The sequence below is a fragment of the Pagrus major genome, chromosome 1 (genome assembly GCF_040436345.1).
Source record: "Pagrus major chromosome 1, Pma_NU_1.0".
Lineage (NCBI taxonomy): Eukaryota > Metazoa > Chordata > Actinopteri > Spariformes > Sparidae > Pagrus > Pagrus major.
Window position 1 is genome coordinate 4883520 of NC_133215.1, and position 27488 is coordinate 4911007.

General features: G+C 42.2%; 2 protein-coding genes across 2 annotated transcripts; one reads left to right on the forward strand and one right to left on the reverse strand.

Moving 5' to 3' along the window:
• Nucleotides 1-1955: 1955 nt before the first annotated feature.
• LOC140997288 (ectonucleoside triphosphate diphosphohydrolase 7-like) lies at nt 1956-15217 on the reverse strand. The gene is made up of 14 exons (XM_073467356.1): nt 15084-15217; nt 14659-14754; nt 14251-14436; nt 13019-13224; nt 11154-11304; nt 10524-10627; nt 10308-10367; nt 10046-10194; nt 9616-9782; nt 7960-8161; nt 7745-7864; nt 7556-7641; nt 5586-5747; nt 1956-5334 (listed from the first exon to the last, which is right to left on the reverse strand). Exons 2-14 carry the CDS (start codon nt 14664-14666, stop codon nt 5118-5120), a joined length of 1818 nt encoding a protein of 605 aa, XP_073323457.1. The 5' UTR covers nt 14667-14754; nt 15084-15217; the 3' UTR covers nt 1956-5117.
• A 1398-nt stretch (nt 15218-16615) lies between these two features.
• LOC140993533 (mitoferrin-2-like) lies at nt 16616-26103 on the forward strand. Its single transcript, XM_073463010.1, has 4 exons — nt 16616-17115; nt 22249-22477; nt 22801-22857; nt 23224-26103. Exons 1-4 carry the CDS (start codon nt 16807-16809, stop codon nt 23808-23810), a joined length of 1182 nt encoding a protein of 393 aa, XP_073319111.1. The 5' UTR covers nt 16616-16806; the 3' UTR covers nt 23811-26103.
• The last annotated feature ends 1385 nt before the right edge of the window (nt 26104-27488 follow it).

The window sequence follows — 27488 nt, forward strand, 5'->3', positions numbered from 1 at the left end:
TTAACACATTAACACATCTTTATGTACAACTCCTTCGTCAGTAAGTAACCTTTAAGAAAATAGTACAAAAAAAAAACAACACAAAAAGAAAAAAAAAATACAAGAAGTGCCGTACAAATAGAAGCCTAATATTTTTTGTTTTTGGTTTTGTGTGAGTGTACTGTACACCTGTATAATGTATATTTTAATATTTATATGCAGCTGTTGTATTAAAGTATATTTTTAAAATAAAACTGCATCCGTGTGACTTTTTAATGTAATCAGCGGGTCTCTGAGGACGCTGAGGTTTTTCCTGCTAATTGATTTGTTTCTGGTGTTAACTGATAACGGCAGCCGGGTGTCGGTGAGTTTAATTAAAGGTGTTGTTCTTTGTCTCCTCAAAGTCAGGATGTGTTTCCACTGTGGGACCGAGCGGCTCATGGATGCTGCGCAGCACCACCAGCAGGTCGGACAGACTCACTGCTTCAGTTATGAAAGAGGGGTTGTTGCTTTTTACATAATTTGATCCTGAAGGTATAAAGAGGAGGATCGAGCCTTTTATGAGTTCTGACGTGTTCTGACAGCGACCCCGGGATCCAGCTCGTACCGCTTTAATGTTGACGAGCGCCAGCTTCTGTTTTCTTCTCATCGAAACGCACAAAACAAGTTTAGAGTTTAAATCTAAACATCTCATGATACAACATTTGAGTTCTGACCTGGAAATGTAATATTAAATAATGATGTGACTTAATATGGTGCATTTATAGTTAATTGAACTCAAGTTTTAAAGTTGTTTCACTGTCAGAACTTTTGTTACTCAGTGTGAAGGGTTAATAAACATCAGCTGCAACTTTATAATCAGAGCCGGGTCAATATAAAGGTCGGCTGATATTAAGATATCACAGATATAATCGGTATCGGCGTATATGTTATCGGTTAAACGTGGATATGGACACTTGTTTTAGAGATTATGACTCCATTACGTTCATATCTTTTCTTTTTATCTTATGTTTGTGAAGGATCATTGCAAAAGAAGTTTGTGAAAATAAACATCGCCCGATATATCAGTGTCAGAATCCTTTTACTCCCTAATATCGGTGTTGATCCGGGCCCCCAAAAACCTGTTATGTGTTGTTCATGCTCATCAGTATTTCCCAGAGCCCAAAGTGACGTCTTCAAATCACTTCTTTAATCTAAACAACAGCCCAGAAACCCAAAGACTTCTTCTTTCACTGTTAGAAATGTCAAAGAAAAGCAGGAAGTCGTCACACTGAAGCAGCTGGAACCAACAAATGTTTGACTTTTCTTTCAGAAGACTAATCAGTTAATGGCTGCAGCTCTTATACTGCCATATAAAAATATTTATATGGTAGTATAGTGGATTACTTCCTCTTGCAACACGATTATTAATTTCCACTCTGACATTTAATAATTTACTTCACGGCACTTTAAATACCTGAAGCACAAATACGTGACGTTTACTGAACACGTCTCTGCTCACAAAAGATCACATGGTTACAGTTACCTCAATTGTTTTCACAGAATATTATATTTAAATGTGTAACTGCGTATATATTTTTCTGTATCTTGACATCAGGCATAAATAAAAGGTTTGAATTCAATTAAATGTGACTATCAGAACAACTTAAAGTACTTTGATTCAGTGTAAGTCTGATATTAAGCGTGTTAAATGAATGTTGAACTTATTTTCTGTGATTTTTTGTGTCAAATTTGCGTCCAGGCACGATGAATATGTGAAATTTCATATTCTTCAGACAGATACAACATCAGATAGTTGTCATGTGATGTATTTGTTCTGGCAGAATCACTGTAGTGTGACACCATCCAGTGAATTTCTGTGATTCCCGCCCCCTAGTGTTGTTTTCACCACAAGACCCGAGAGAGATTCTGACTCGGTAACCCAGATTGTACTTGTGTCTTCAAACTGATCAGAATGACGGAACCGGACAAGTCCAAACTGTTTCATTACAAAAGGATCCTTTATTGGATTGGAAATGTTTTCTATTCAGGTACCTTAATTAAAAACATCGAAGTCAAGTTGTGAGAATTCAGTGAATTACAGTTCAACATTGCACAATACCCGGCGCTGCACACACACACACACACACACTCACACACACACACAACCACTGGTCCCGTGTCAGGAGTGAAAACACGAGCGGAGCAGCAGAAACAACATCAGGATGAATCAGAACGAGGTCAGAAGTCAAACAGAAATCACTCTGTAAGCGTTCAGGCTGACGTTTCTGACGCTCCTCTCACAGACTCGGGATTCAAAGTGTTTCTGAAGCTCAGACGAGCAGACGAAGGTTACAAACACACACTGACAGTTTGACGAGGACGTGTCACAGCTCATCTGCGTCAGGACGGATAGCACAGAAAGGAGAACGAGTGTGTACACGGCCTGTGAACAGTTTCCTCCTCTCTTTATATTCACATCAGCACCAAAACAAGCTTTTCTTCTTATACAACAATGGAGTCGTCATCGTTCACTTTGATGAATCATGTCCCACGAATCTGAGTTAAATTACAACTGAGAATTTGTGGACATGAAAGGACCTCCCACTGTGGGATCAACACGTTATTAAACTTCTCAGTGGAGTGTCACCAGATGCTGCTCAGACACATCCGCATCGTCATGGTTCGCTGCTCACCTGTGTCCGTCTGTCAGCACGTTACACACAACGCCAAGAAAAACACATAACAGTGGTTTCATGTACAGCTATGACATACAGTGGAGGTAAAACCTGGATTAAAACACACCCTCGGGGTAAGGTAAGGCTTGGCTCCTCAGAAATGGCTTTAAAGAAGTTAATTCTTGTCCTGGCATCATTATTTTGGCCAGCAGCGTTACAGTTTCGTCCCTTTTGTGGAGTTATTGCGTCAGAAATCAGATGATATCTGTTTGAATCAGGCCTCCGGGGTTGTCGTCTGCTGTCAGCGTCTTCATCCGAACACTGAGCAGATCTCGCCGCTCTTTTCAGCTAAAAACGCCTCCTGGCTCCGTCTGTCCGCCGATACAAATCTGTGCTGGACTGGACTGGGGGTCTTGGCAGGACAACAGTGGCATTCAAGTATCAAAGCACAATCTGAGCTCTGCAGCTGACATCATCGCTCTGTCAGGAATCGCTTTCAAGGAAATGGTCCCGTCGGGACGGAGAGAGGTGCGGATGAAACGGTATCTTTGATGGCAGGAAAGTTCTGCCGCACTCATGACGATAGCTGCTGTGATATCACTTCACTGAAGTGCAGAGCTGAGTCCCTCTCTGGGTGTGAACATTTTTAACATTTTAACATTTTTAGATTTAAAGTAAAACAAAAAACAGTCCCCATCTTCTTCACTTTTATGTCTCTGTGTGTGTACGTGCTAATGTCACGCTCAAATCTGTTAGCTGATATTTAAAGGTCACATGTACTCAGGGCCCAGACACACTGAACCGACATCAATGACCTAGTGGATGCCTGTTGCGTCGCCTCACGTCACCTGTGTCTCGGCCAAAAAGCTGCACATGAACAGCCCACGAAGGCGACAGCTGACGGCCCACTAGCTCACCAATCAGCTCTCACGTTTGCTTTGACGCTGCTATTGCCAAATATAGCCGCTTCTAACGAGAGCACGTCTGGTAAACAGTTGCAAACAGCACTGACGAAGAACAACGCCGATTCTATGGACTCACTGCAACAACTAGAGCCACAGACGGTCAGCGACGGTCCGACATCGGCTAACGGCCGACTGTCAGCCTGGTGTGTCAGGGTGAAATCAGATGTTAGTGGTGCAAGGTGATGTTTAGGAATTTATACAAACTCTGGCGGGTAATTAATTTCAATCCAGAGTGAAAACTTCAGATCTTCACTACTAAAAAATGTGAAGTTTGGCCTCAGCTGAAAGGTTAAGCTGATCACCTGTGCGGCGGCCATTTTGGGATATTTCAGACTCTGCTTGTCAGGCTCAGCTCTACATGATCAGATTCAGCTCAGCTTGCTCCATTTTGACATCGATGCAGCTTATTGTCTCGGTAACAAGCTAATAATCAGCATATCCGATATCACAGATGATCGACATCGATAGATATATCTGTCAGAAGTTGATAAGTTACGCCTCGTGTCAGCCAGAGTTGTCACATTAATGAGTGTGATACTGTCGGTGTTGTATTCTTAACCTTCAAACGATCGACTGTAATTATACAAACAGGACTCAGGAGCCAAATGCTGATAAAAAATGCAAGTGGCTGGTAGATTTGTCTGACCAGCAGAAACAATGATAATCTAATGAGCGGCTCGTTGACACTCACGGACGCAGAGAGGTTTTAAAGTACAGCTGATGAGAGCGTGATTAGTTTTGGAGGCATCCTGTTATGAACTGAGTTGCAGGACAGGTGTAAGGTCCTGGGTCATTAGGATTCACTCTCCTGTGAAGATGATTGGCTGTTGGATTGGTTCTGACATAGTTTCACTGTGGACAGACAGACGGACAGATGTTTACTGCCTTCAGTAGAGCCGAGCTGCGAGCGTTTCCTTCTTCTCTCTCTTTTGTTGCTTTCACACAGCTCCTCCTAAATAGATCTCCAATGATCTTCAAAGTCTTCGACAAATCCATAATCCCGCGTTAAATATCCTCTGCTGGAGATCATCACCACCTCTGTCTTCTCTCTCTGACAGTGATCAACCCACCGGATCAAGGCCGGCTGTCCAGACTGCCTTTCAGAATAAGCTGAAACACGGGGCTTTTGGATCTTTGGAGAAATGGGGGCAAACTAATGATAGTTGTTCAATCCTGTTATGTCGAGTTGATTCTTTTCTTCCAAAATAAAGAGGTGAACTCAGAGAACATATTTCCAGTCTCTCTGTTTGAAGCTGCACGATCAAAGTTTATACAGCGCAGTTTGATTCCAGGCTCATTAAACCGTCTCTGTGCTGTGATGTCTTTCCACAAAATAAAATCTCGGCTCTTCTCTTTCATCCTCACTGGCCAAGTCGCACCCTTTGGCTGGTTTGAGCAGCGTCCAGGTTCCCTTATCTGTCCTCCACACTCACATTGTTTAGTCGCGGTTTGGTTTCCAATAAGTCAAACATGTGGCAGAGGACACGAAACCCTGCAGGTCATCGGGACGCGTCCCTCAGGGGAGGAGGGCCTCTCCCTCTTCGACCCAGAGGAGGTTCAGGGCCTCGGCCTGCCGCTGCTCCCGCTGGTGGATCCTCCTCAGGCGCAGGATGTAGAGCAGGATGGCGAGCACCACGACCAGGATGCAGAGCGAGAACAGGTGGTGGTTGTAGACGAAGGAGGAGCGCAGCCAGCTGGAGTGGCTCTGACGCAGCGTTTCCTGCTGCAGATCCCTGGAGACGACAGCAACATCACACGTTACACAAAAGTTGCTGTCTTTAAGATCAACTGTTGTCTTTGGAAAGCAACGAGTTATGCTTTTAATAATTCAATAGTGGTGGAAGTAGCTCTGAAACTGTCCAATTTAAGAAATACGTTTTACAATTTTTTTGTCCAATACAAAGAAAAACAAAATTCGAATCCCTGAATCCCTCCTGGTTCACAGAACAGTGCAGCGCTGCTCTGTGTGTTTGTGTGAGTTTACCTGAGAGGCAGGAAGCGGGTTTTAAACAGGATGGCTCCCAGAGTCCACTGGACCTCCTTGTCGTAAACCAGCTGGGCTGTTTTCAGACTCGGGTAGTCGGCGGGGAAACGGAAGCCGGAGTGCAGTACCTCGTACATCCAGGCTGACTTGAAGCACTGATATCTGTGTGAACGAGAGCAGGATGACGAGTCAGGGCGGGACAAATGACCAGGTGTTAACTCTGCGGTCAGTTGCACCTCAAGCAGTTTCAGTTTCAAAAATAATAACATGGACACCTGCCTCATGCAGGAGCTGAGCGTTACATGTTGTCCTTTCCCCCAAGCTGCTGTTTGTGTTTGATGATAAAATTCTCATTTTTAAGGCTGTAGACTGTTAAAATATTAACCAGAGCACGTTTTCTGATGAACACCGAGACGTTTGCTCTGTCAGGTGTCGATTCATGCAGCTCTGCCTCTGGTGCTAAACATCTGAGCTGTAAACTCGACTGTTACTGAAACCATTTACATTTCTTTGTTCGTTAGTGGAACAGTTGGCTCCGACTGCCTCTCCAGATAATTAACACGTTGGCTCAGTTGTCAGCCTCAGTGTTAATTGTCTAAAAGTCAAGTCTCTGCTGAAGCTTTCTGTCAGGCTGGTTTATATTTAGAGGGAGGAAGAAATTATAAATCCATTTACAAAATCCTCAATCATCATCTTCAGTGTTTTAAAGTCACGAGCTAAAATGAATTTCTGAGTATTTCACATCTAGTGGAGGTTTGAGAGTCCATTTTTTTACTTCTGTTTTTTGCTGACAGGAGACACACGAACATTAACATAAATCATTTGTATACAAAAAAAGCTGCAGCTACACAAAAAGCTTTCTTTGCATGTAGGTGGTGAAATTAACATGTCTTCATGTGCAGGTCTGAACTGCTGACGCTACATTCCCCTCATGTTGGTGGTGCAGGTGAAGAAAAAGTCCAACAGTGACTGAACAGCACCTCCTTCTGGATAATCTGCAGCCTCCTAAATGTGTGTGTGTGAGTGTGTGACTAAATTACATATTTAACATCTGAAAACAAATGTGTATACACATCATATATATATATACATATACATATATACATATATACATACATACATACATACATATACATATATATATACATACATACATACATACATATACATATATATATACATATATATATACATATATATATACATACATATATATATACATACATATATACATACATATATACATACATACATACATACATACATACATATATATATATATATATATATATATATATATATATATATATATATATATATATATGCAGAGGATAGAGGATAGAGGGATCAAGGGCCAGTTGCACAAAAATTAACAACACCCTGACCTAAATCTAACTTTAAGTCAGACATGCTAAAGAAGCTTAAATTTGACCTGTTGTATAAATAATACACTTAATAATAATACACTTTATGTATAGAGCACTTATCAGACCAAAGTACAAAGTGCTTTACACGGATAAACTGAAATAAAATACCAAAAGTATACAAGAAAAACTAAATTAAAATCTAACATCAAAGCCAATTAAATGCACCTGCAAATAAGATAAAAACAGGATACACTTTCCGATAAAAGTCTGTTTTTAAAAAGAGATTTAAAGACGCAGACTTATTTTTCTCAGGCAGGTTGTTCATGAGCCTCTGGGCCCTGAGAGCTAAAGCTCTGTCCAGACAGGAGACTACAGCCCGAAGATCTCAAACCGTGCACAGGTTCATAAGGAGTTAAAAGGTCTGAAATATAATCTGGAGCCAAGTAATCAATACGATCTTCAGATCAACAAACATGGAGCCAGTGTAAAGAGGCTTCAACAGGTGTGGTGTGATCGTACTTCTTCGCTCTGGTTAAAAGTTACAGCCTGTAATGTTTTTTGAGTGTGGTGAGATAAAAACATGTACAACAGAGCTGAACTCACTTGAGTCTGCTGATGTCTGCCTGCTGAGAGAACAGCTTGTTGTCCAGACGCTGTTTCAGTGTCGACCACTTGGTGGAGCAGTAGTCCTGCAGAGAAAACCAAAACAAACACAACCCGTCAGCTTTCTACGAACAAAAATAAATTGTATTATTCTTCCGGCTTACTAATGAAGAGACTGTATCTGGATACCATAGCAGCTCGGGAGTACTTCCCGCTGTCGTACTGTCCTCCCAACCTCAGCACGTCCTCGGTGCAGTAAAAGAACTCGGAGAAACCGTAGAACTCGCTGTTGCTGAAGTTGATGGGAGCCTGAAAAAAAACAAGGAATTAAAAGTTATCTCAGCTCCTCTTTCACGACAGGATATTAAATCGTAATGAACCAGTGTCGTGTTGACTGAAGTTACCTGATAGACGCCCCCTGGCGACATGGTGCCGTTGTGGAGGCCCAGGAAGGGTCGGACGGCCTCTTGACAGCGAGTCCAGTCACCCTGACCCCTCAGGTACAGAGTGCGGTTGTCCCTCACGACAGTGTCTGACAGACCGCCCGGCAGACAGGGGTCCAGCCACGGTTTGTCTTCACTCAGGCCCGTCTGTGTGGTCAGAAACCTGGAAAACAATATCTCTAATTATACGAGCACTGTGAAGGACGAGGCTCAGCATTTAAATCTTCAACAGTTTTGCATCTCTACAATGTTTAATAGCCAAATTAATCCAGAGATATTAGCATAATTACAGCATAAACAACAGACTGCCACGACTGACCAGCTTGTAAACTGTATTTTACATCATGTACCACCTGGTTGGATCTCACAGAAAATATGCAGTGTGCTTCATGGCAGAAGCAATATTCACTGCAAAAACACAGCTAAAGGCTCGAGGTGTTGGGAGACGTAAACGTTTTCAAATGCTTCATTAAAGCCTGAAAGAAAGGTTCTGACTGGAAACGTAAATACTGACAGCAGTTGTGAGAAATGTGGTGTCGATATTGAATAATAAATAATAAGAATTAGAATAAAAGGGAGATAAAGAGGCTACCAGTCATTGATACAATTGCTTCTCCTTTGATAAATTGTGAGACAATAATTGCAGGACGTTTTGGTAAAACAAGCAGTTTGGATGAACTTTGAGCATCAGAGATCAGTTTTCAGGACTTTTTTAGAAACATATTATTTATTATCATTTATTAGTCCGTATTATATATAACTGTATATATTCAATAAACATTTTGCCATTGTTATTATCTATTTAGTTGTTTAACCTGCATACTGTTTCAACGCAGGACAAGTCAGAAAGGCAGAAAGTGAAGTGACGGCTCTGTGACGATAGTTTGTTTTCAGTTCTTCACACTGCCTTTATCTGGTGAGAGTTTTTCTATAGTTCAATGTTCAATAATAATCTTAACTTTAAAAATAATTTCATTTAGTTTTGTTCACAGACATGAATGCAATGACTGGATCTAGGCCTTTTTTTTTTTTTTCACCTGTTAAAATCAAGCGGCCAGTGAAGGTTTGGTGACCCTCGGGGGGATTCAGGACCCAAAACACTGGGATCCACTGATCTAAGTAGTCGTTTAAAAAAAACATTTATAGCAACTATAACACATATTAAGTATACATAGCAGCCCCAAAGTCCTGATGTGAACAGGGACTTCTCAATATCTAGGTTACCACAGGTAATCAGAAGCTATTGGGTGCACCTGTGACGTTCTCCCTCAGCTGGCTGCAGTCAGACTATATAAGAGGGCTGCAGTTCCTCTGCTCAGTTGGTTGTGTGTCTTCAGGGAGTCAACACCTTCAGTTGGCTCTCTGTGTTTTCTGTTTGGGTGAAAATCTGAGTTGAGTGTGTTTGAGATTTCTTTCTTTTGGGCGGCTGTGGGTTTTATTCCACCGCCACCTTTTAGACACCATGGAACCAGTTTGCTTTGACCCTTTTGTGATTTGTGCAGTGCTTTGTTAGTCTCCCAACTTGCGACTCTGGTCCTTCAGGTTTTGTTTTCTGGGGAAACGTAACACAGCCCCCCGAAAAAATACACCATTGTGTGTGAATGTGCAAGTCCGAACCTGTTCTTGGACAGCGTGTTGTTGACCAGCTGGTCCTCGTAGCGCTGCCTGGCCATGTTTCCTCCGAAGCCAAGGAAGGTGGTGACGTAGACTCTGTAAACGTGTTGCGTGTGCTCGACATCACAGCCCAGATTAAACTCTGCGAGGACAGTCTTCCCTGCCTCCTCCTGAAAGACACAGAAACATCAGATTACTGCAGATCAACACACAGGCAACACATGAACAAGGATGTTTTTTAATGTTAATAATAGAGCCTTAGTTGTTATAATTATTACTTCATCTTGCCCTTACTCTTCTGCGCTGATAATTGATGGTTCCTAGCACTCAAATGTGAATATTTGCTGCTTCTCTTGGTCTTACATCACCATAAACTGAGTATTTGGGGAGATTAACTGAGAATGAAACCAAGTGTTTAACTGCACTTCCTTACTTCTTCTGGTGAAGTGAAGGTGATGGAGCTGGGAACCTCATAGGCAATCTGCAGTGAAGCTCCACCCATATCCATGATGCCCACTGTGCGCCGCCTGCTGATTGGCCGCTGGTTCTGTGACCCTGTTGTCACCTCGACTGTGGCGTCCTCTGAGAAAACATGAAGGAATTACAGTTTTATTCTCTCCGTCCAAAGAAAGATGAATCAAACAAACCCGAAGAAACATTAGTGACAGTTTCAGACACGTCTTCTTCACACTCACCCTCATCAGCATGATCAAAGCGGCCCAACACAAAATTAATGCCAATCCATGCATACACTCCTTCAGGGTTGAGTCAACAGGAACACGTCATCACAAGCACGATGGGGAGAAAAACAGGCAGGCGGCAGTTAGAAAGAAATGTCTTCATTCAGTAAATATACACTCGAACCAGTAATTGTAAGTAACAGCGTCACCGTAGGCGGCTTGTCATCTCACCTTCCTGTTTCCCAGAGATGACCTCAGCATGGGAACGGGAAAACAGGAAGTCAAACTCCAGGGGAACGTCAGTGACCAGGTCCTCCAAGATGGCCGCCTGCACACTACACACACACAGAGACGAGAGATGTGATTATTTTTGTTTAGACCAAATAAAGTTTAACAATAACGCTGTAGTGAATTGTTTATTTTATTAAAATTATAAAATAGCAAGACAGACGACTTTTCAGCAGTGAACCAAATCGACATGTCAGAGTGTCTGTAGTGAGCTGACTGTATTTAATTCAATGTTTCAAAACCACAAAAAAATGCTACGTTGTAAACTTTAGCAGTGCTAACAAAGAACTTACATTAGTGCTAACCAAACATAAACAAAGTCTACGGCCGTTACTGTTTCTGTCCTAGTGTTGTATTAGACTTTGTAAGTTTTCTCTGGCTATTGAGTGTATATATTGTAGAATCATTGGAATTTATTTGTATGTTATTGGAGCAATTAAAGACAAATTAAAAGACTGAAAATGATCAAAAACTGATTAAAATGTTACCATGCAGGATCACAGAATAGTTTAATCACACCATGATTTAGTTGAAAAATAAAAAACACGATCGGATGCCGTTTGGTGCGTCTACCTCTCGGGCAGCAGCCTCATGCCGGCAGTACAGAGGATGTAGAGTGGCGTCTCTTTGTGTTTGTTCTTCGGGACGTGAGCGGCAGCGAAGCTGAGGAGAGGGTGGAGGTAGTCGCTGGCCTGAACTGGTGTCTTCGCCAGGGTGGAGATACCTGAGAGAAACCATCAAAACACACATTTTAGCACAAATCAGGTACAAAACTAAACAGAATTATAACATCCACACGGAAATGACTTCTCTCTTTAATGCTGTCAAGATAGGATGATGCTGATAAAGATGTCATTAAGTATTTTAGGTCATAAACTGACTCACTGAGCTTGATTGTTCAGTGAGGCAAAGTGCCTCACTGAAGTGTCTGTGCAGAGACACCAGCACACACTTCTATTGGTTCACAAGTGATGATGAGAGGGATTACTTTTGCATGAGTTTATACATTGTTGTTTTTTTTTTTGGAAAATCCTGCATAGTATACCTTTTTAAAGATTTGGAAATATCAACTTATAGCTGCTCTCTGGTGGACAAACTGCTGAACTATTTAAATGAACTTAAACATGTATAATATATTGTACACTTGGCTGACTCAGAAATATCTGTTATTACACAGCAGGTAGCTCTGATCAAGCAATGTGACCGGTCACCTAGACATTGTTTTTTAAATGTTTTATTCATGAAGATAAATCATGAACTACAGTGATCCTATAGAGACCACGGCATCATGTTATACCGGCTATTTTCTGGCAGCTGCACAATCGTCTCACCCCTGACCACATCACTGTCATGCCTATAGTAACAGAAAAACACACTCTCTCTTGTAATATTGATTAATTGAGTTAATATATTAGGCAATACCATCAGCCAGGCCAATTTATCGATTGGGCTCTGCTTGAAATAAAAAGGGCAAAATGTACAGTAAATAATTATAAATGAATTCAGATTCTTAAATTAAGAAAACAATGACCATGATTTGAATATATCTGATTAATGAGGTTCACACATGTGCAGCACACAGTGTCATTCCTGACATACAGGCTGTTGCATCATGTCCTAGTGTTCAAAGTGCCACGTAGCCTTTAGCTGCAGCTCCTGGAACAAACCCAGCGTATCTAATCTGTCGACTGTAACTGAGATAAAACAAAGCAGTGAATGGCCTTTTCTGCTGGAATAACTAACGTCATCAGAAATACTCAATCTGACACACTCCTCAGCTCACGTGTTAGTTTACAATGCAAGGAAAACCAGCTTCACAGTAATGTTTTCTCTTGTTTTAAACTTCCAATATTTTTCTTTCCTTCTACGTTCTACTTTCCATGGACGCCGTCTTCTATCTCTTTCACACACTCCGTCTTACACTTTTTTGACCGCGAGCCAAAAGACAGACGATGTGAGTAACGATCCTCAAGCTGGCGCCAAAATGCTCAACAACACTGGATGAACCAGTCTGCGGCCCAATGGCACCATTGTGAAATCAGAGAAATAGGAGATTGTTCCAACAAGTTCAGGAGATGATGTTTGACCAAATATCTGGAGATTTTTTTGTCCCTCTCTCCACCACTTTTGCTGCATTTGCACCACATATAGATATGGTTTTAGCTTGCTTTTAAATGATTAAAAACACTGAAATTAAATAGAGACACTGAGATTTACAGCTTTTGACTTGGCTGATTCCTGATGAAAAACTGTTCCCATAATGCACTGGAAAGAGTCTGCAATGCACAAAGGAACTACAGTTGTCCATGAAACACAGTAGAAACATTCATGCATGAATATACAGACTCAAGCCCGCACCAAGCAGCTTCGTCTGCGTACTGGTTTGTTGGTGTGCATGACTTTTTTAAATCAGCTATAGCTGGACTCCACTTCCTCACCGGGTTTGATCTTCTTGACGACTGGTTTGCGATCACGGTCCTTCATCTGCCTGATGTCGAGCAGCGTGTGAGGGTTCCCGTTGTGAGGCGGCCAGTAGTACACAAAGACCCGGGAACCACTGCTGCCACAGTCCACCACGATCCCATAATTCAGAGCAGGGTTGAGGACGTCAGTGGCCTCCATGGACTCTGCGATGGAGAGGTACCTGGGGGGAAAGGACACAGAAACATTATGAGGAACAGTGTTTATATCCTGTATTTATAAGAAGCATGGGAATTCATGTTTTATTGGAAATACATGTTCACAGAAATATTTACACACATTCATCAACAACAAACAAAACATTCCAGCATGTAAACTGACCAGCATCGAACAACACAACATAAGTGACCATATACAAACATGAACAGCTTACACATAACGTCCCAGGAGACATTAAATACATATATACACTAAGGTTATCTATGAGAACTTTTTTTTTTGCTCAGTCACATTCATCTTTAACTTGTGTGTTTTGTCTTTGTTTTCCTTGTTTTTGGCACTCAAGTGCTGGGAGGTGGACAGAGTCTGTAACCACTGCTGTGAAAAAGTGTACCAAGCACCTGCAGTCAGTCTCACACAGTGAGCTCACATCTCCTCAAAAACAAGTGTGATAACTGTTCTCACAGCTGGTTATCAGCTGGGACTGTTTGCCAAGAATTTTCCAGTCTTGATACAAACTGTCACATGTGAGAGGGGAGGCTTGTATCAATCAGCCAATCACATGCAAAGAAGAAAATCTGACCTGTATTAGAGTTAAAACAGCACACGTCAACATGCTTATGTTTTTTTAATCGATGAGGAATATTTCTTGAATATAAAAATGTGTAATTAGTATTTGGATCAGTATTTTGATGCATCTCCTGTGTTTTCCCATCATAGGTCTTATGGTTGATTATGAAATGCGATTACAGTTACATCAAGTTAAAGACATCACAATCCTTTGAGGTGACATTAGCCCTGGAGTTAGTCCTTTCCTTTTACCTGGCTTTAAAAAATATATATAACCAGTAGACAGATATGTTTTGATTTGCAACATTAACTTGCTGGCCTCATCCTCTTGTTGATATTACACAAAACCTCTGTGTTCAGCTCCAGTGCCACAGGGCCTACGGATCATGTCTGTGCAGAACCCCTCCAGCTCGTCCTAACATTGTTCACCTCTAAATAAACCGCGTATGTGTCTACTCACATGTTGACTCGGGCCCCGGGCCGCCGCTGCGGGCCCCACAGCTGCCTCTGGTAGGTTCCCAGGAGGAGGATGGCAGAAGTGATGAAGAGCAGCACCAGCAGCAGCAGCCTCTGCCTGGAAGCACAGCCCAGAGACAGCAGGGACACGCTGCAGTACCAGGAGGCCGGCAGGCAGGAGAACGTGATCCTGCGGAGGAAACGAAATAACCATCTTAATACCTGTATCTTATATTCTGTACAAACAGCTCAGGGGCATATTTAAAGCAAAGACTTGAATCTTGAAACACTGCTTTAAAAACTGTGCAGTGTGACTGAGTAAAATCAGTTATAAACATGTTATAGTGCACGTTATGAGGCACCAAACATCTCCTCAAGTGTACTCTCATACAGGCTGTTATCAGTGTGTTACCTTGCCATATGTCCACGTAGGCAAAAATACAAGTTGTCACAGTCGTCACCTCATGGTGCCCGCAGTCTGATCAGGATCCTGTCCAGAGCCCTCTGCCTGGAGGAAATAAGGGAGAAGAAGAGGCTCATTACTGCTTAATAAAGCTGACATCTCTCTGAAATGCTGTTTATTCTAGTATTAACCCAACTGTTTTCCATCAGAAGAGGAGTAACTGGCTTGTTCCCCCAGTTATATAAGATCAACTGTTGCATAAAAAAACAGAACAGCTCGTAAAAACAAACAACACACACAGAATACATTAAATATGCTCCAATGTTTAGCTAAGACATGCTATTATTGTTACATTTAAGCTAGCTGTGCAGATACGAGCCGGCTAACGCTACAGATAACGTTACAGTTCATCCATAACTCCGGTTCAAACTCACTTAGCTAAATGTTCCGACCGCCGCCATGACAGCGCGGCTACAGTCCGTTAGAGAAATGTCTCTTCCTTCGACGGACGCGATTATAAAACGATTTCTTCTCTCGCTGGACTTCACGGAGATTAGTTTTAAAACGGGACGACGAGCCGAAGAAGAGGAAATGACCGAAAAACCCCAGGAGACTTCCGGTCGGCCCGCGTGATACGTCATCACATACGTAACTGGGAGGCGGACAACTGCTGCGTTCACGGGCTGTGGGAAATATCACAACTTCGCATAAGAGCTGCATAACGAAGTGGTGACCGAGAACGGAGGGAGAATAAAATACACGACTTTTCAAGCTTTTGTTTAAAGTATTAATCCAGATTGTATTCCACTGACTTCTGATTATTTTTATTATTTTTATATTAAGTGTCATTTCTTTTCCTGTGCCCTTCTTATTGTAAAGCGTCCTTGGGTCTCTTGATAGGCACTATATAAAACCAAGATATTATTATGGTTATTATCATCATCATCATTGCTGATAAAGGTGGCATTTTTTTTTAAAGCTTTTCAGAGGCTACAACTAGTGAGATTGGGGGGATTTTGGGAAAATGTGGACATTTGTTGGATCAGGTGTGATGAGACATCTAAATAAACCCCACATTTTAAATGGGTAAATATTAATTTACATCATATTAAGCGGTAGCCTAAGCATTGTTAAAAAACAACATAGCAAGCATATATGAACTGCCACATATGACCAACAGCTTACATAATAGCCTGTATAGACATTCCAAGAATTCGGAGGGATATTGAAGGCAACATATGCCACCACGTCCACATGTGAACATGCTGTAGATAAAAATAAACCAAAACAAAACATGCTGTAGATAATTTGCCAACTTGTAGAGTTTATGATTGTCAGCATTCCCTTCTTTCAGCCCGACCCTCAGTCTGCTTTTGTTATTGTAGGTTTACCGGGTACTAGTTTGTTTTGGACTGAACCAGACAGATTGAAATGTCTTTAGGTCTTGTGGGCTAATGATGAAATATTAGCTCATTGTCAGAAAATATTTTTCTCTTAGCAGATTAAGAGTATTCTGGCTAAAACTTCATGATAAAAACAATAAAATAAAGAAAAAGACATATGCTATTTACCGTTCTGTCAAATGTACATCACAAATTTAAATAACTACGCTCTTGTCTCTGCTATTGATGCATTTCTATTTTAATTTATTTGAAATGTACTTCCTTATTCGAAAAAATTGCAGCTCGTCCTTAAATCTCGTCTTGATTTTTGTTTAACACAAAGATTTATACTGTGCGTCACGTTCTCATAATTAAGCGGCCACTGCAGGTTATATGCTCACCCTTACAAAACCCGTCACCGCCCACTTGACTCCGAAACTCCGCCCACTGTCATGCGCCCGCCTCGTTTTAGGACCGTATCGGCCAATTGGAAGGACTTGACGGTGATTGACAGCCGACCTGTCGAATCAGCTTCGACTTCTAGCGTGACTCACTGACAAACCCACCGAGGTCCCATCCGGCTGGACTCCCGGTTCCCGGACTCGCCACAGCTGCTTACCGCGCAGTACCAGCGACCCGCCAAGACTCTCTCTCTCTCTCTCCGGGCCGGCTGGGACACACATCAAACTGCCGAGGAGACTTCACCAACGAGGCGGGTCGCTAGGAGTCGTCGATCTGAGCAGACGCAGCGGACTCAACTCTTTTCCCATCTTGAATGGAAGCGGACGGTTTCGTGTCCCGGCGAACGTCCGTGGAAACACCGGGCGTGGAGAGCCGATGGCTGGGCGGCAGGCTGATGGACGCCACGGGGGGATTCGTCGGGTCCCTGTCACCGCGGATGTCCGGGGAGCAGGACTTTGCCCCGATGTTGCATCGAGCGCCTCCGGAGCCCTCGACCTCCGCGGAGCCCGAAATAGACTACGAGGGGCTGCCTCAGGGAGCAGCCACCAGCACACACATGCTGGCAGGATCCGTGGCTGGAATCATGGAGCACTGCCTCATGTACCCCATCGACTGCGTCAAGGTATCAAAAGCGAATGAATTGGGGGGGGGAAAAAGATGCTTTCGGGCCCCAGTTTCTGTCACACTGGTTGCGTAAAACCTCGAGCTAACGTAGGCCTCAACACAAGCCTGAGCTCGAGTTACGTCAGGCTAGCCGGGGTCCTGCTCGCAGAGGTCAGCTAACTAACGTCGTATAAGCAGGAAATAAGGAAACGCGAGGTGTGCCAGTTGAAAATATAAACGCGAATGGGTGTGTTTGACTGAGTTCAGCTTCTGTTTTGGATATTTGTGCGAGAACAGACGGTTTGTTTTGACAGTTGCGTCTCCTCTCGCCTAGCTAGCACGCTACACACACACTAGCCTACTAGCTTAAAGCAGCAATTGCCCTTCCCTGCTAGCGTGATTCCATTATCGGACGCATCTTAAAATGACCATTTCTCCCTTTTTTTATTTAAGTGGCATTAATCAATGTTATGCCTCGTCACGTCCCGTTTTATAACTCAAAAGTTCTAATTGAATAAGTCCAGTAATTTTAACACGACAGCGTGTTAGCGACGTTGTCATTGCTTGTGTTATTAACTTCCTGTTGATCGCTGTAAGCTAGCTCACTCTTGGAGACAATCAACGCTGGCTAGTTGATGAGGAGCACAGAACAAAGGCTGAAATAAACAATCATTTAGCACAGCTGCGTGTCCGAAAGTGGTAGAAAAAGTTCGTCAGTGGTCCAACCCAGCAAACCAATTAGCATGTGTTACATAACCCAAAGATGGAAACTTGGTTTGAAACTCGTGTAGGAGGTCGTGGAGACACTATAGAGGATTTAATGCAGACTGCACTGTGTGAGGAGGTCATGTGAAGAGATAGTAGTAGTAGATTATTAACACAGGTGGGTCATCAGTCACTAGACCAACGGTCGATAGATTAAACAATCAGTCATCTTTTTTTTATTAAAGATTATATTGGTTTATTTATTATAAACCCATATGATAGTAGGTTACATAACTGGACAGGTTTATGATTACCCAACCACCTCAGAGCACGTAAAGGTAAAATGACACTTGGACTCATACCAACAGTGGAGTAGACACAGTCATAAGTCACATTAACGCCTCTGTAGTTTCTCTGATCTCTGAAACTTGACCTCAACCTCTCCCTATATTCCCGTTACACATGGTATACTAGTTCTAACCAGGTAGTATGAAGCGCGCGTAAACAGGAAACGAGACTCAAGAAAGTGCGTTCAAAGATGCTGCTTTGCATTTGAATTCACTTTATTCAGAGTCGACAGAAACTGCGGAGCTAATGTCTCATGCCAGTGCTGAGAACAGGAACATCCACACGGGGGGAAAAAAGAGGTTTGCTTACATCTATTGGTTTATGTTTATTATTTCCTGCCGAACAAAACAAAATGGAAACGAACATTAATTTCCTGTTATGAAAGCAGTTTACTGTGGAGATAAGCCTCAAAGCACAGACTGTACAGTATTAGGTTTTTGTTTGAACATTCAACACAGATTCTCTGTATCAAAAGAGGAAACATGAACCGGGTCTGAAAACGAGCAGACCGAACTAACCACACGCTCTTCCCAGACCAAACCCATAAATTAAAATGAGAAATATCTTGTCAGAACGATCAACTTGACTAGATAAGTGGCAGTTGTTGACATCAAGAGCAAATGAGTCCTGATGTCTGTGGCCGGTCATTGTTTATGTCTGTCGTTAAGTTCTTCGTGTTGTATAAGAAGATAAAGAACAAACAGTTCTCCGCTCAATCAAACAAACTCTTGTTCATGACAAATTCCTGGATGATTAACTCCTCCAGTTCGTGGCATTTCTTGGTAAATCGGCCTCGACTTGAACTTTCTTGTTTACAAGATCCATTTCAAAGCGTTGCATCAGATTCACATGGTGCTCAGTAGACGGACTTGTTAGGAATCAGATGTCAGAAATAACTAAAATTATATCCTGTTGAGTCGAGAAAATATTTATACCTTTCATCCACAGTTCCTTTGCCTCATAATGTTTTGACGAGCAGCAGCGTGAATGTTTTGTATATAAAGAAACATTGAATTGTTGTTATTTGTGATATTATAGTAGGCAGATAGTTATTTTAATTAGGCACACTGCTCTCATAACTTGTAAAAGCATGAATGCTTATTAAAGATGGTCAAGAAAGTTCGTCATTGTTCTTTCTAAGAATGAGGAACAAAAAATGATGCAAGATTAAATAATCTGACACTGATTAGCTTTGTTTGTAAGTCCTGTTGACCTTACAACCCGGGTACCATGGACCTGAATGAGATGAGGTACAAGATGAGAGTAAAATGTAGGTGTGATTGTAACTTAAAAGAAGATGTTCTTGGTACTTTTGTACCTTTTCTGTTCTGACCGTGGCCGACTGTTTCAGCCTCAACATCGACGCAGAAGGAGGAAGTGTGTTACACATTTTTGTGGCTGAAAATCTTTGAGCTCAAGGAAGTCGGGTTGGTTTTACATGACAGTAATGTTTTGCGTACGACTTCCTCAATCCCAAGATTTCTCTCTTTTCACAATCTTAGTTTCCTGTTACCGTCACTGCAGGTCGGCCTTTGAGTTCATTCTGTCATGATTGTCTGACTCTGTTTCCTCATTGCTGGAAGGTCTTAAACCAAGCACAGTCTTCCCGATCGGCAGGACTTCAACCACTTCATGAAAGCAAACTGATTCTCAGCTGGTGTTAAGTTGCCCTTTAAAGTAGTCCACTGATTCGGCTTTGCTCTCCTATAACATTGTCATTGTTGCACAAAAATAATAATAATAAAACTAATCTATGCAGCAGAGTCAGAGATATGATGCTCTGACCTGTTGTTTACAGAGCTTGAGAGTCCATTTCGTTTACGGTTTAAGTAGTGTGCTTGCATTTTTATCTTATTTTTTATATTTACCAAGGAGGTGATGTTTTCACCCGTGTCCGTTTGTTATTTGGTTGGTTTGTCGGCGGGATTACACAAAGTGTAATAAGGCTTCTAAAGCCTTAAAAGTCCATCGCTCTTTGAAAGGGTGGACATGTGTCATTATGCTGTTATCTCATCAATGTATCGGTGGCAGATAATGGTCATAAAATGAGAGTAGATAGTGTGACAGACCTTATAGTAGATGTAAACAAGCACTCCTGTCACATTTGAAGCTGCAGTTAAAACGCAACCATGTATGTTTAACCTGTCCTCCTCCACTTCCCCTTACATCCTTATGAGTAATACACAACACCATACGTCAGGAGTGAGTCAGTGACTGTCTCGATGTCGTTAGGTGGCTGTTTGTATGACTGAGGTCCTCATGATTTTCATTTCTTGACAAATGCAGCTTTAAAATAGAACTAGTTGTCTTGTTTGCACTCAAGCTTCAACTGCTGTACTTCCCCAGAGCCCAGATAAGGTCCAGTACATGTCAAGATACTCAGGTCCACCACATGAACTATTGTTTGTAGTATCTACATTCAGAACAGTCATAGTGGCTTCATTCAGCCACTCTGTTGGGAAACTTTGTGAGAAAGTGACATGAACACAAAGCTCTTTATTGTTTTTTTGTTCACTGACACCTGATTCTGTGTGTGGTCAACCTGCCTGGTGCTGTCTCAGTCGTGGGTTGGGCAGTTGCCAATTTGCGCTCCGAAAACTAAAAAGGGAAAACCCACCAGACTTGAATAAACTGGATGACTGGGCACATTCCTTGTGAGTTACCATTTCCCAGAAACCGGGAGCGGGAATGTCCGTGTCAAGCCTCCAGGAGGCGGCCGTGTTCCTTCCCAGCCTCTTGTAAATATTTACCCCTGAGGGAAAGGCGTCAACCGAGGCATTTCTCTTATTGCACGTTATGAGAACATTGAGGATTTCACCATCTTGGTCTGAAACTTTGGAATTTGTTCGTTGGTGCTTTATTGACCCGTGTCCACAGACGGCAGCAGAGCAAACAGTGCTGCTTATCTGAGCTGCGAGTGGAAGGCTGAGGGTTTGTTTGCACCACTTCCTGAGCTGCATGCTCTACTGATTGGTGGTTTGTGGTTGGTGATTTGAACGCAGCCGTTTCCGTCTGATATCAAAGTCGAGGCGCAGCCATGAACATTTTAACTGAAGAAATGTAGACCCCGCGAGGACATACATGAACACACACTGCTGTGAAACTGCTGCCTGTCTCGCCAACCCACGCTTGTTTTGGCTCAGTGTTTTATTGCAATATGAGTTCTGTATGTCTCAGGACCGGAAACCTGCACCGTCAGTACTTGCAAGTGGAGCCTTTTTAAAATAAGAAAAGTTCAAGTTGAAGGCTTCGACAACGTGTGAGATTATCTCTCGTCATGTTTGCTTTCCCACACACGTTTACAGCAAGTGTGTGAGCCCAGGTAGCTCACCGGGTTGAATCGGTTGGTCCACGTATGAATGCTGAGTCCTCGGCAGCGGCCCGGGTTCATCCCCCCTCTCACTCCCCCCTTCCCTGTGCTACTCTACAAGCTGTCGTGCCTAAATAAAGATGAAACGGCCTCAAAATAAACCCTAAAATAAAATCCCTGTGCAGAAGTAGACCTTTCAAATTTATCTTACAATATCACTGTCTTGTGATTTTAAAATTGAGGCATAATTTTTACTAATCAGTTTGTGTTTCATTTAAAATGTCTACCTCTTTTCTGACACTAAATACAAAAGTGTTTTTTGGACCCCTCTCTCAGGTGGCGTCTCAAATCGGTTTGACTTTGGACTCTAAGGTCACGATTTGTTTTTTTGTTTTCAGCACATTTTCTTTTCGGCTCTGACGGTTGTGCCATTTGACCATCACATCTGGATTTGTAAAGATCAACAGTTCATTGGTTTAAAGCGCTGACAACATTTCAGATTCTTCTTTTAAAAGGAAAAGGGGTATTTTACAACTGCTTGACTTTATCCCGTTGGCTTCTTGCAGGTTTGGTTAGGGAAATTCAAAATACAACCACTAACAGTTAAACAAGAAATACCAACCTTCAGTGATTCAGCAGTAAAGAACAAAAGATAGAAATTCAGTTTGTGACAACGTTCAAGTTAATGCTCACCCCAAACAAATCGATCTCTGACAAACCTCTGGGAAATAAGAACAAAATAATTTGGACTGATATCTAAATTATCCACGTTTGTTCCTCTCACTCCAGACTCGTATGCAGAGCCTGCACCCCGAGCCGGGAGCGCGCTACAGGAACGTGATGGACGCCCTGAGACAGATTGTGCGGACCGAGGGCCTGTGGCGGCCAATCAGAGGCGTGAACGTGCTGGCGGTGGGGGCGGGGCCTGCCCACGCTCTCTACTTCGCCTGCTACGAGAAGATCAAGTTCACGCTCAGTGACGCCATTCATCCTGGCACCAACAGCCACTTCGCTAATGGTGAGATGAATGAAAATATTAGTTTTCAGTCATGATGATCGAATTTATTTTAAGTACCACAATTTAACCTAATAGAAAATGAATAAAAAGCGAGAGGGAACTGGACAGATGGGAGCAAGCTAAAGGGTAAAATACCAACAGATATGAATGTTAATTAAGTGTTCCTTAATGCTGTCACATAATAACGGAAATTATTTTGGCTCATGGCAAATAAACGCCTCATTTCAAGGCATTTGCTTTAAACAAAGATGTCAGTGTGGTGATAATGAAGGAAGGAGGAAACTGCATCTCCTCTAACTTCCTCCTCACTCTTTTCTCTGCAGGAGTGGCGGGCTGCATGGCCACGGTGCTGCACGACGCCATCATGAACCCAGCCGAAGGTAAAACCCACTTCTTAAATCAGCTCACCTGACTCACACACACACACACACCTGTGCTGTACCTTCTCCACAGTGAAGACTTACTCTTGGTCTAATTATAGAAGCTCTGCACCTCCTTCTAAGACCTTTATAGAAATGCCTCTGATGGTGTAATTCACCATCAGGACACTTGGGGGAGCTACAGACTCAGCTGTGTTACTTAAGAAACGCTGTGAACTGAGAGCAGAAATGACACTGCGACAAACTTCTTGTTTGTTTTGAGTCACATAATAATAATCAGTTCTTCTTCTCTGTCTCATTATGACATCATCTAAAATGTGCTCCCGGTGTTTTTCCTTGCTGATTTCCTCTTTCTCCCCTCTACAGTTGTGAAACAGCGAATGCAGATGTTCAACTCTCCTTACCGTGGCGTGGTTGACTGCATGGGCTCCTTGTTGAGGCAGGAAGGCACTGCTGCTTTCTACCGCAGCTACACCACCCAGCTGACCATGAACGTGCCCTTCCAGGCGCTCCACTTCATGACATACGAGTACCTCCAGGAGCTCCTCAACCCCCACAGACAGTACAACCCTTCCTCCCACGTTGTGTCTGGTGCTCTGGCCGGAGCCCTGGCCGCCGCTGCCACCACCCCCCTCGACGTCTGCAAGACCCTCCTGAACACGCAGGAGGCTCAGGCCATACATGTGATCCAGGCCGAAGCAACGACGGCAGCCGGAGCGGTTGGAGCGGCCTCAGCCGCAGGCAGCCGCCACATCTCCGGCCTTGGCGAGGCGTTTCGGACTGTGTACAGGATGGGAGGCATGCCGGCCTTCTTTAAAGGCGTCCAAGCTCGGGTCATCTACCAGATGCCCTCCACAGCCATCAGCTGGTCCGTCTACGAGTTCTTCAAATACATCATCACCAAGCGCCAGCACGAGAGACGGCTGCGTGGAGATCGTGACGGAGACAAATAAACACCCGGCAGTAGGATTGGGTATCAGCAACACAAAGGTTTATCGCACCGTACCGATCACTGTCGTCGGTATTGAATTCTAAACATCTGACGGGTTGAACGGCTCAAGAATCTTCGATTCTTCGAGCAAAATGTCAACTTTTATTTTGTTTACCGAGATGTATTAAGCGCAGGCGGTCTGATCTAGTTCATAGCAGGTGAGAAAACGTACAACTGTTAGGAGACAACTTGTCCTTAAAACTGTAATAATACATTATTACTGACGGAAAAGGACGTGAAAGTTACAGACAGGAAGTCGTAGTTCCCTAAACTCGCCCCACTAAATTCAGATGCTTTAACTATTTTTCATGTTAGTGTTCAACTTGACAAACTCTTGTATTGGCTTTCAAAAAGCTCATTATTTATGGAGGGTAACGCACAGTCGAAGTAAAGTTGAATCTAAAAAGAAAACCTCACTTCCCCTTCAGCCGCCTACAGAGCAGTTTTGTTTCGGCCCAGAACTAAAAAAAGAGCTATGACTCCGAGGTTGAAGTGCTGACTTTGAGCTTTAATTCGAAGGTGTTTACACTCACTTCCACTGAACTGTGTAGAAATTGTAGCATTTTTTTATATTAACTTACCTCCCAGAAGGATTAAACAGGCTAGAAGTTCTACACTAATGACAAAGCTGTTAGTCAGCACTTTAGCCTCCGTAGTTACAACCCAGTGTGTCTGAGAAAATGTCATTCTTTCAAGTACTTCAGAACTGCTCTGTAAACCGGGTGCACAGCCCCTCTCTCAACCGCACATGTTGCACTTCTTGAAAGTATTACTACCATATTTACCTTTTGACCACAGGGGGGCGCACAGCTCAGCTGCTCCTCTCGAGGAAAAACAACTGGAGGTAACAGATTGAGCAGAATAAAGTTAGTTTGAATACCTGTGCTGGTGTACAGAAAAATAGATCATGAAAAAAACAAAACAGTGAAGACAGCCGGTTTTAAATGAAACTCAAAGCCGTCTGTCTCGAAGGTGACAGCCTGTCATTCATTCAGTCTTTTTAGAAAATCAGATTTGGGTTTGGATGGAAAATACTGAAATGTTCAACCCTTGAGTGAAGCAGGCGTATGAGTGAGTGTGTGTTTGAGAGTGCGTGTGTGTGTGTGTTGTGACCAGATTTGATCTCTGCACATCATAACTGAGCTCGATCTACTTTGTGTTGCCCTTCAAAGGGAAATGCAGTAACATAAAAGTAAAGGTTGAGCTTTGACCACAGTGAGCTCACTATGAATGACGTTATGAAACAGGTTGTAGCATTAACGGCTTCTCTTGGTCACTTCAGTCTCTTTGTACCGAACGCTTTCAAATCCACGCACACCCGAAGGCTGCAGATCGTCTCCGGACGGAGCCGGATGCTAGAACATTTTGACATTTTTGAGATACTGCAGCTTAAAAACATTCAGTGCTGCAAGAAACAAAAGGATTTTTGTTTTTCTCTCCATAGTTCATATGTAGACTGTTGGAACAAGCATCTTTTATTACAGACAGAACTAAAACTGCATTCAGCCGTATTCACCTTAGACAATCACTCTTTTGTTTAGTTTTCTTGTGTCCGAGCACTTAAAAGTAGCCTCTTTTATTAATGTTAGGACAATAATAGCAACTTTGACGTTAAAACGAGTGCAGAGAATAAAGTTAAGTAACTTCTACACATGCCTTCAGTTAGCCGCCATATATCCAACGCACAACTACTACGAAGAGTTCCTCAGATAAATATATAATATTGTGTTATGAAGCCATAAAACAGGATGAAATTGTACATAATATATATATAAATATGGACAAATATAGATAAACCCAGACTCTCTAACCAGCTGAGTTTCAAAGCTAACATGTATGTTGAATTATACGAATATGAAACCATAAGTTTTATCAAGATAGCGCTGTAAAAGTTCAGGTTTTTGTAGAAAGCGCACAAAAGGAAGCAACAAAGGAAAAACCTGGATTATTTTAAATTCAGAATTATGTGTGAGGAAACAATTGAATGGGTCAAGAATATTTAAAAAAAAACTGATTGTAGGAGTGGTCCTCACGCGAAGCCAAGTTTCAAGATTGGGAAACCAAAGACTGAGAGCAATAGAGGAAGAGGAAGTGGTGGTTTTGTCGGCAGACGACACTAATGTGAAATGCTTAAACACTGTTTTGAGAGCGACACCTGTATTTTGTGAAATTGTAAATAAACTTGCTAAGGCAGCTCCTCGCAGAAGCAGGGTCTTCTCTTGGTGCTGGCTCTCCAAGCGCTCTGAGAACTTCAACACGTCTCCGTGTCTTGTTTTCTTCTTTCCTTCCTTTATGTCAGAATGATGCAAACAAACCCCAAGTCACAAGAGATTTAAGCTGGAACTTTTGTCATTAGACGGTTTTTATTTTAACACACGAGTCCAAATCATCAGTGTTGGTTCACCTTTTAATATGGAATAATGAAGGCGATCTGCAGGGCTGTACCTGGACGTTTATGTGTATTTTTTCTTTCCAAGCCTTCTAGTTTTGTTTTGACTTTTTCAAAATCTCAGAGGTAACTCACTAGCTTAGCTTGCCGTTATTTGTCTGCACGAGAAGCTGTAATATGGGACAAATTAAAGTTATAAATGACAGTAGTGGTGTTTTGAATAATAATGCTGTTAAAGGCTGAAAGCGTTAGTCAATTAATCGGCAGCCATTTTAGAGAAGGTTTAATATTTATCAAGGAAAAAATGCCAAACGTTACAAAGCCGTGTTGCAAAAGTGTATGGACTGAATGATCCATCGGTGTCCAAACTAAAATGACACCTTTTTAGATACCGTGCAGAACGTGATGCTAAAATGATTCACAAAACCTGTTTTCTCCATTTATAGTTTAATATGAAAAACCATCAGCTGTACACAAACATTCATAACTGTCTAAAATGTTTGATTTAAAGGTGCTATTTGTAAGAAAAGTTGATTTTTGAGTCTCATTCCCACCTCGTCAAATACTGACGCAGTGGGATGAGACTCAAAAATCAACTTTTCTTACAAATAGCACCTTTAAATCGAACATTAAACTGTGTGATGTAATAAAAGGTAAACACTGATACAAGTCTGACCAGAGCTGTCACGCCAGCTGTCAGTACTTTAGTATAATCGTGAAAAACATCTACAGATGTTTAACAGACAATGTGCAGGATGCACATGTACAACAACCAACCAGCAGGTGTCGCTAACACACAGAAGACCCTCACTGGACACAAACACAAACCTGTTAGCTTGTATGCAAAGATCTCAGCAATGTTAAGACAACTAATATGAGTGATGGCCAGTACTAAAAAGATAAGAAACAAAAACACTTAGCTTTTCTATGAAGACGTACAGTAGCTGAGGCCGCTGTGAAAAGTGTGTGTGTGTTTTGCTAAAGACAGAAAAAGAAGGAACTACGGAGAGCCAGACGTGACATTTAATTATTATTATTTGGCAGAGAGTTGACAACACTTTTGATAATTGTTCAGTTGTTTAAGGTGTCCATTGAGCAAAAATCCTTAAAAAAAAAATAATCAAATGTGATCTGTTTTGTATAAATGTTTACTGAATATCTTCTCAACTGTTGTTCAGACATAAATAAGTTTGAGACGTCATTTTCAGCTTCGAACTGAATTTTTTAAATAATTTCATTGGCCAAAGTAAT

Excerpts from the sequence above, each read along its gene's own strand:
- LOC140997288 (XM_073467356.1), bottom strand. Across the intron at positions 9,783-10,045 it reads CCTTCACTTCACCAGAAGAA|GAGGAGGCAGGGAAGACTGT; the intron begins GTAAGGAAGTGC and ends TGTGTCTTTCAG. Across the intron at positions 8,162-9,615 it reads AACACGCTGTCCAAGAACAG|GTTTCTGACCACACAGACGG; the intron begins GTTCGGACTTGC and ends ATTGTTTTCCAG.
- LOC140993533 (XM_073463010.1), top strand. The coding sequence starts at position 16,807 with ATGGAAGCGGACGGTTTCGTGTCCCGGCGAACGTCCGTGGAAACACCG. Across the intron at positions 17,116-22,248 it reads ACCCCATCGACTGCGTCAAG|ACTCGTATGCAGAGCCTGCA; the intron begins GTATCAAAAGCG and ends CTCTCACTCCAG. Across the intron at positions 22,858-23,223 it reads CATCATGAACCCAGCCGAAG|TTGTGAAACAGCGAATGCAG; the intron begins GTAAAACCCACT and ends TCCCCTCTACAG.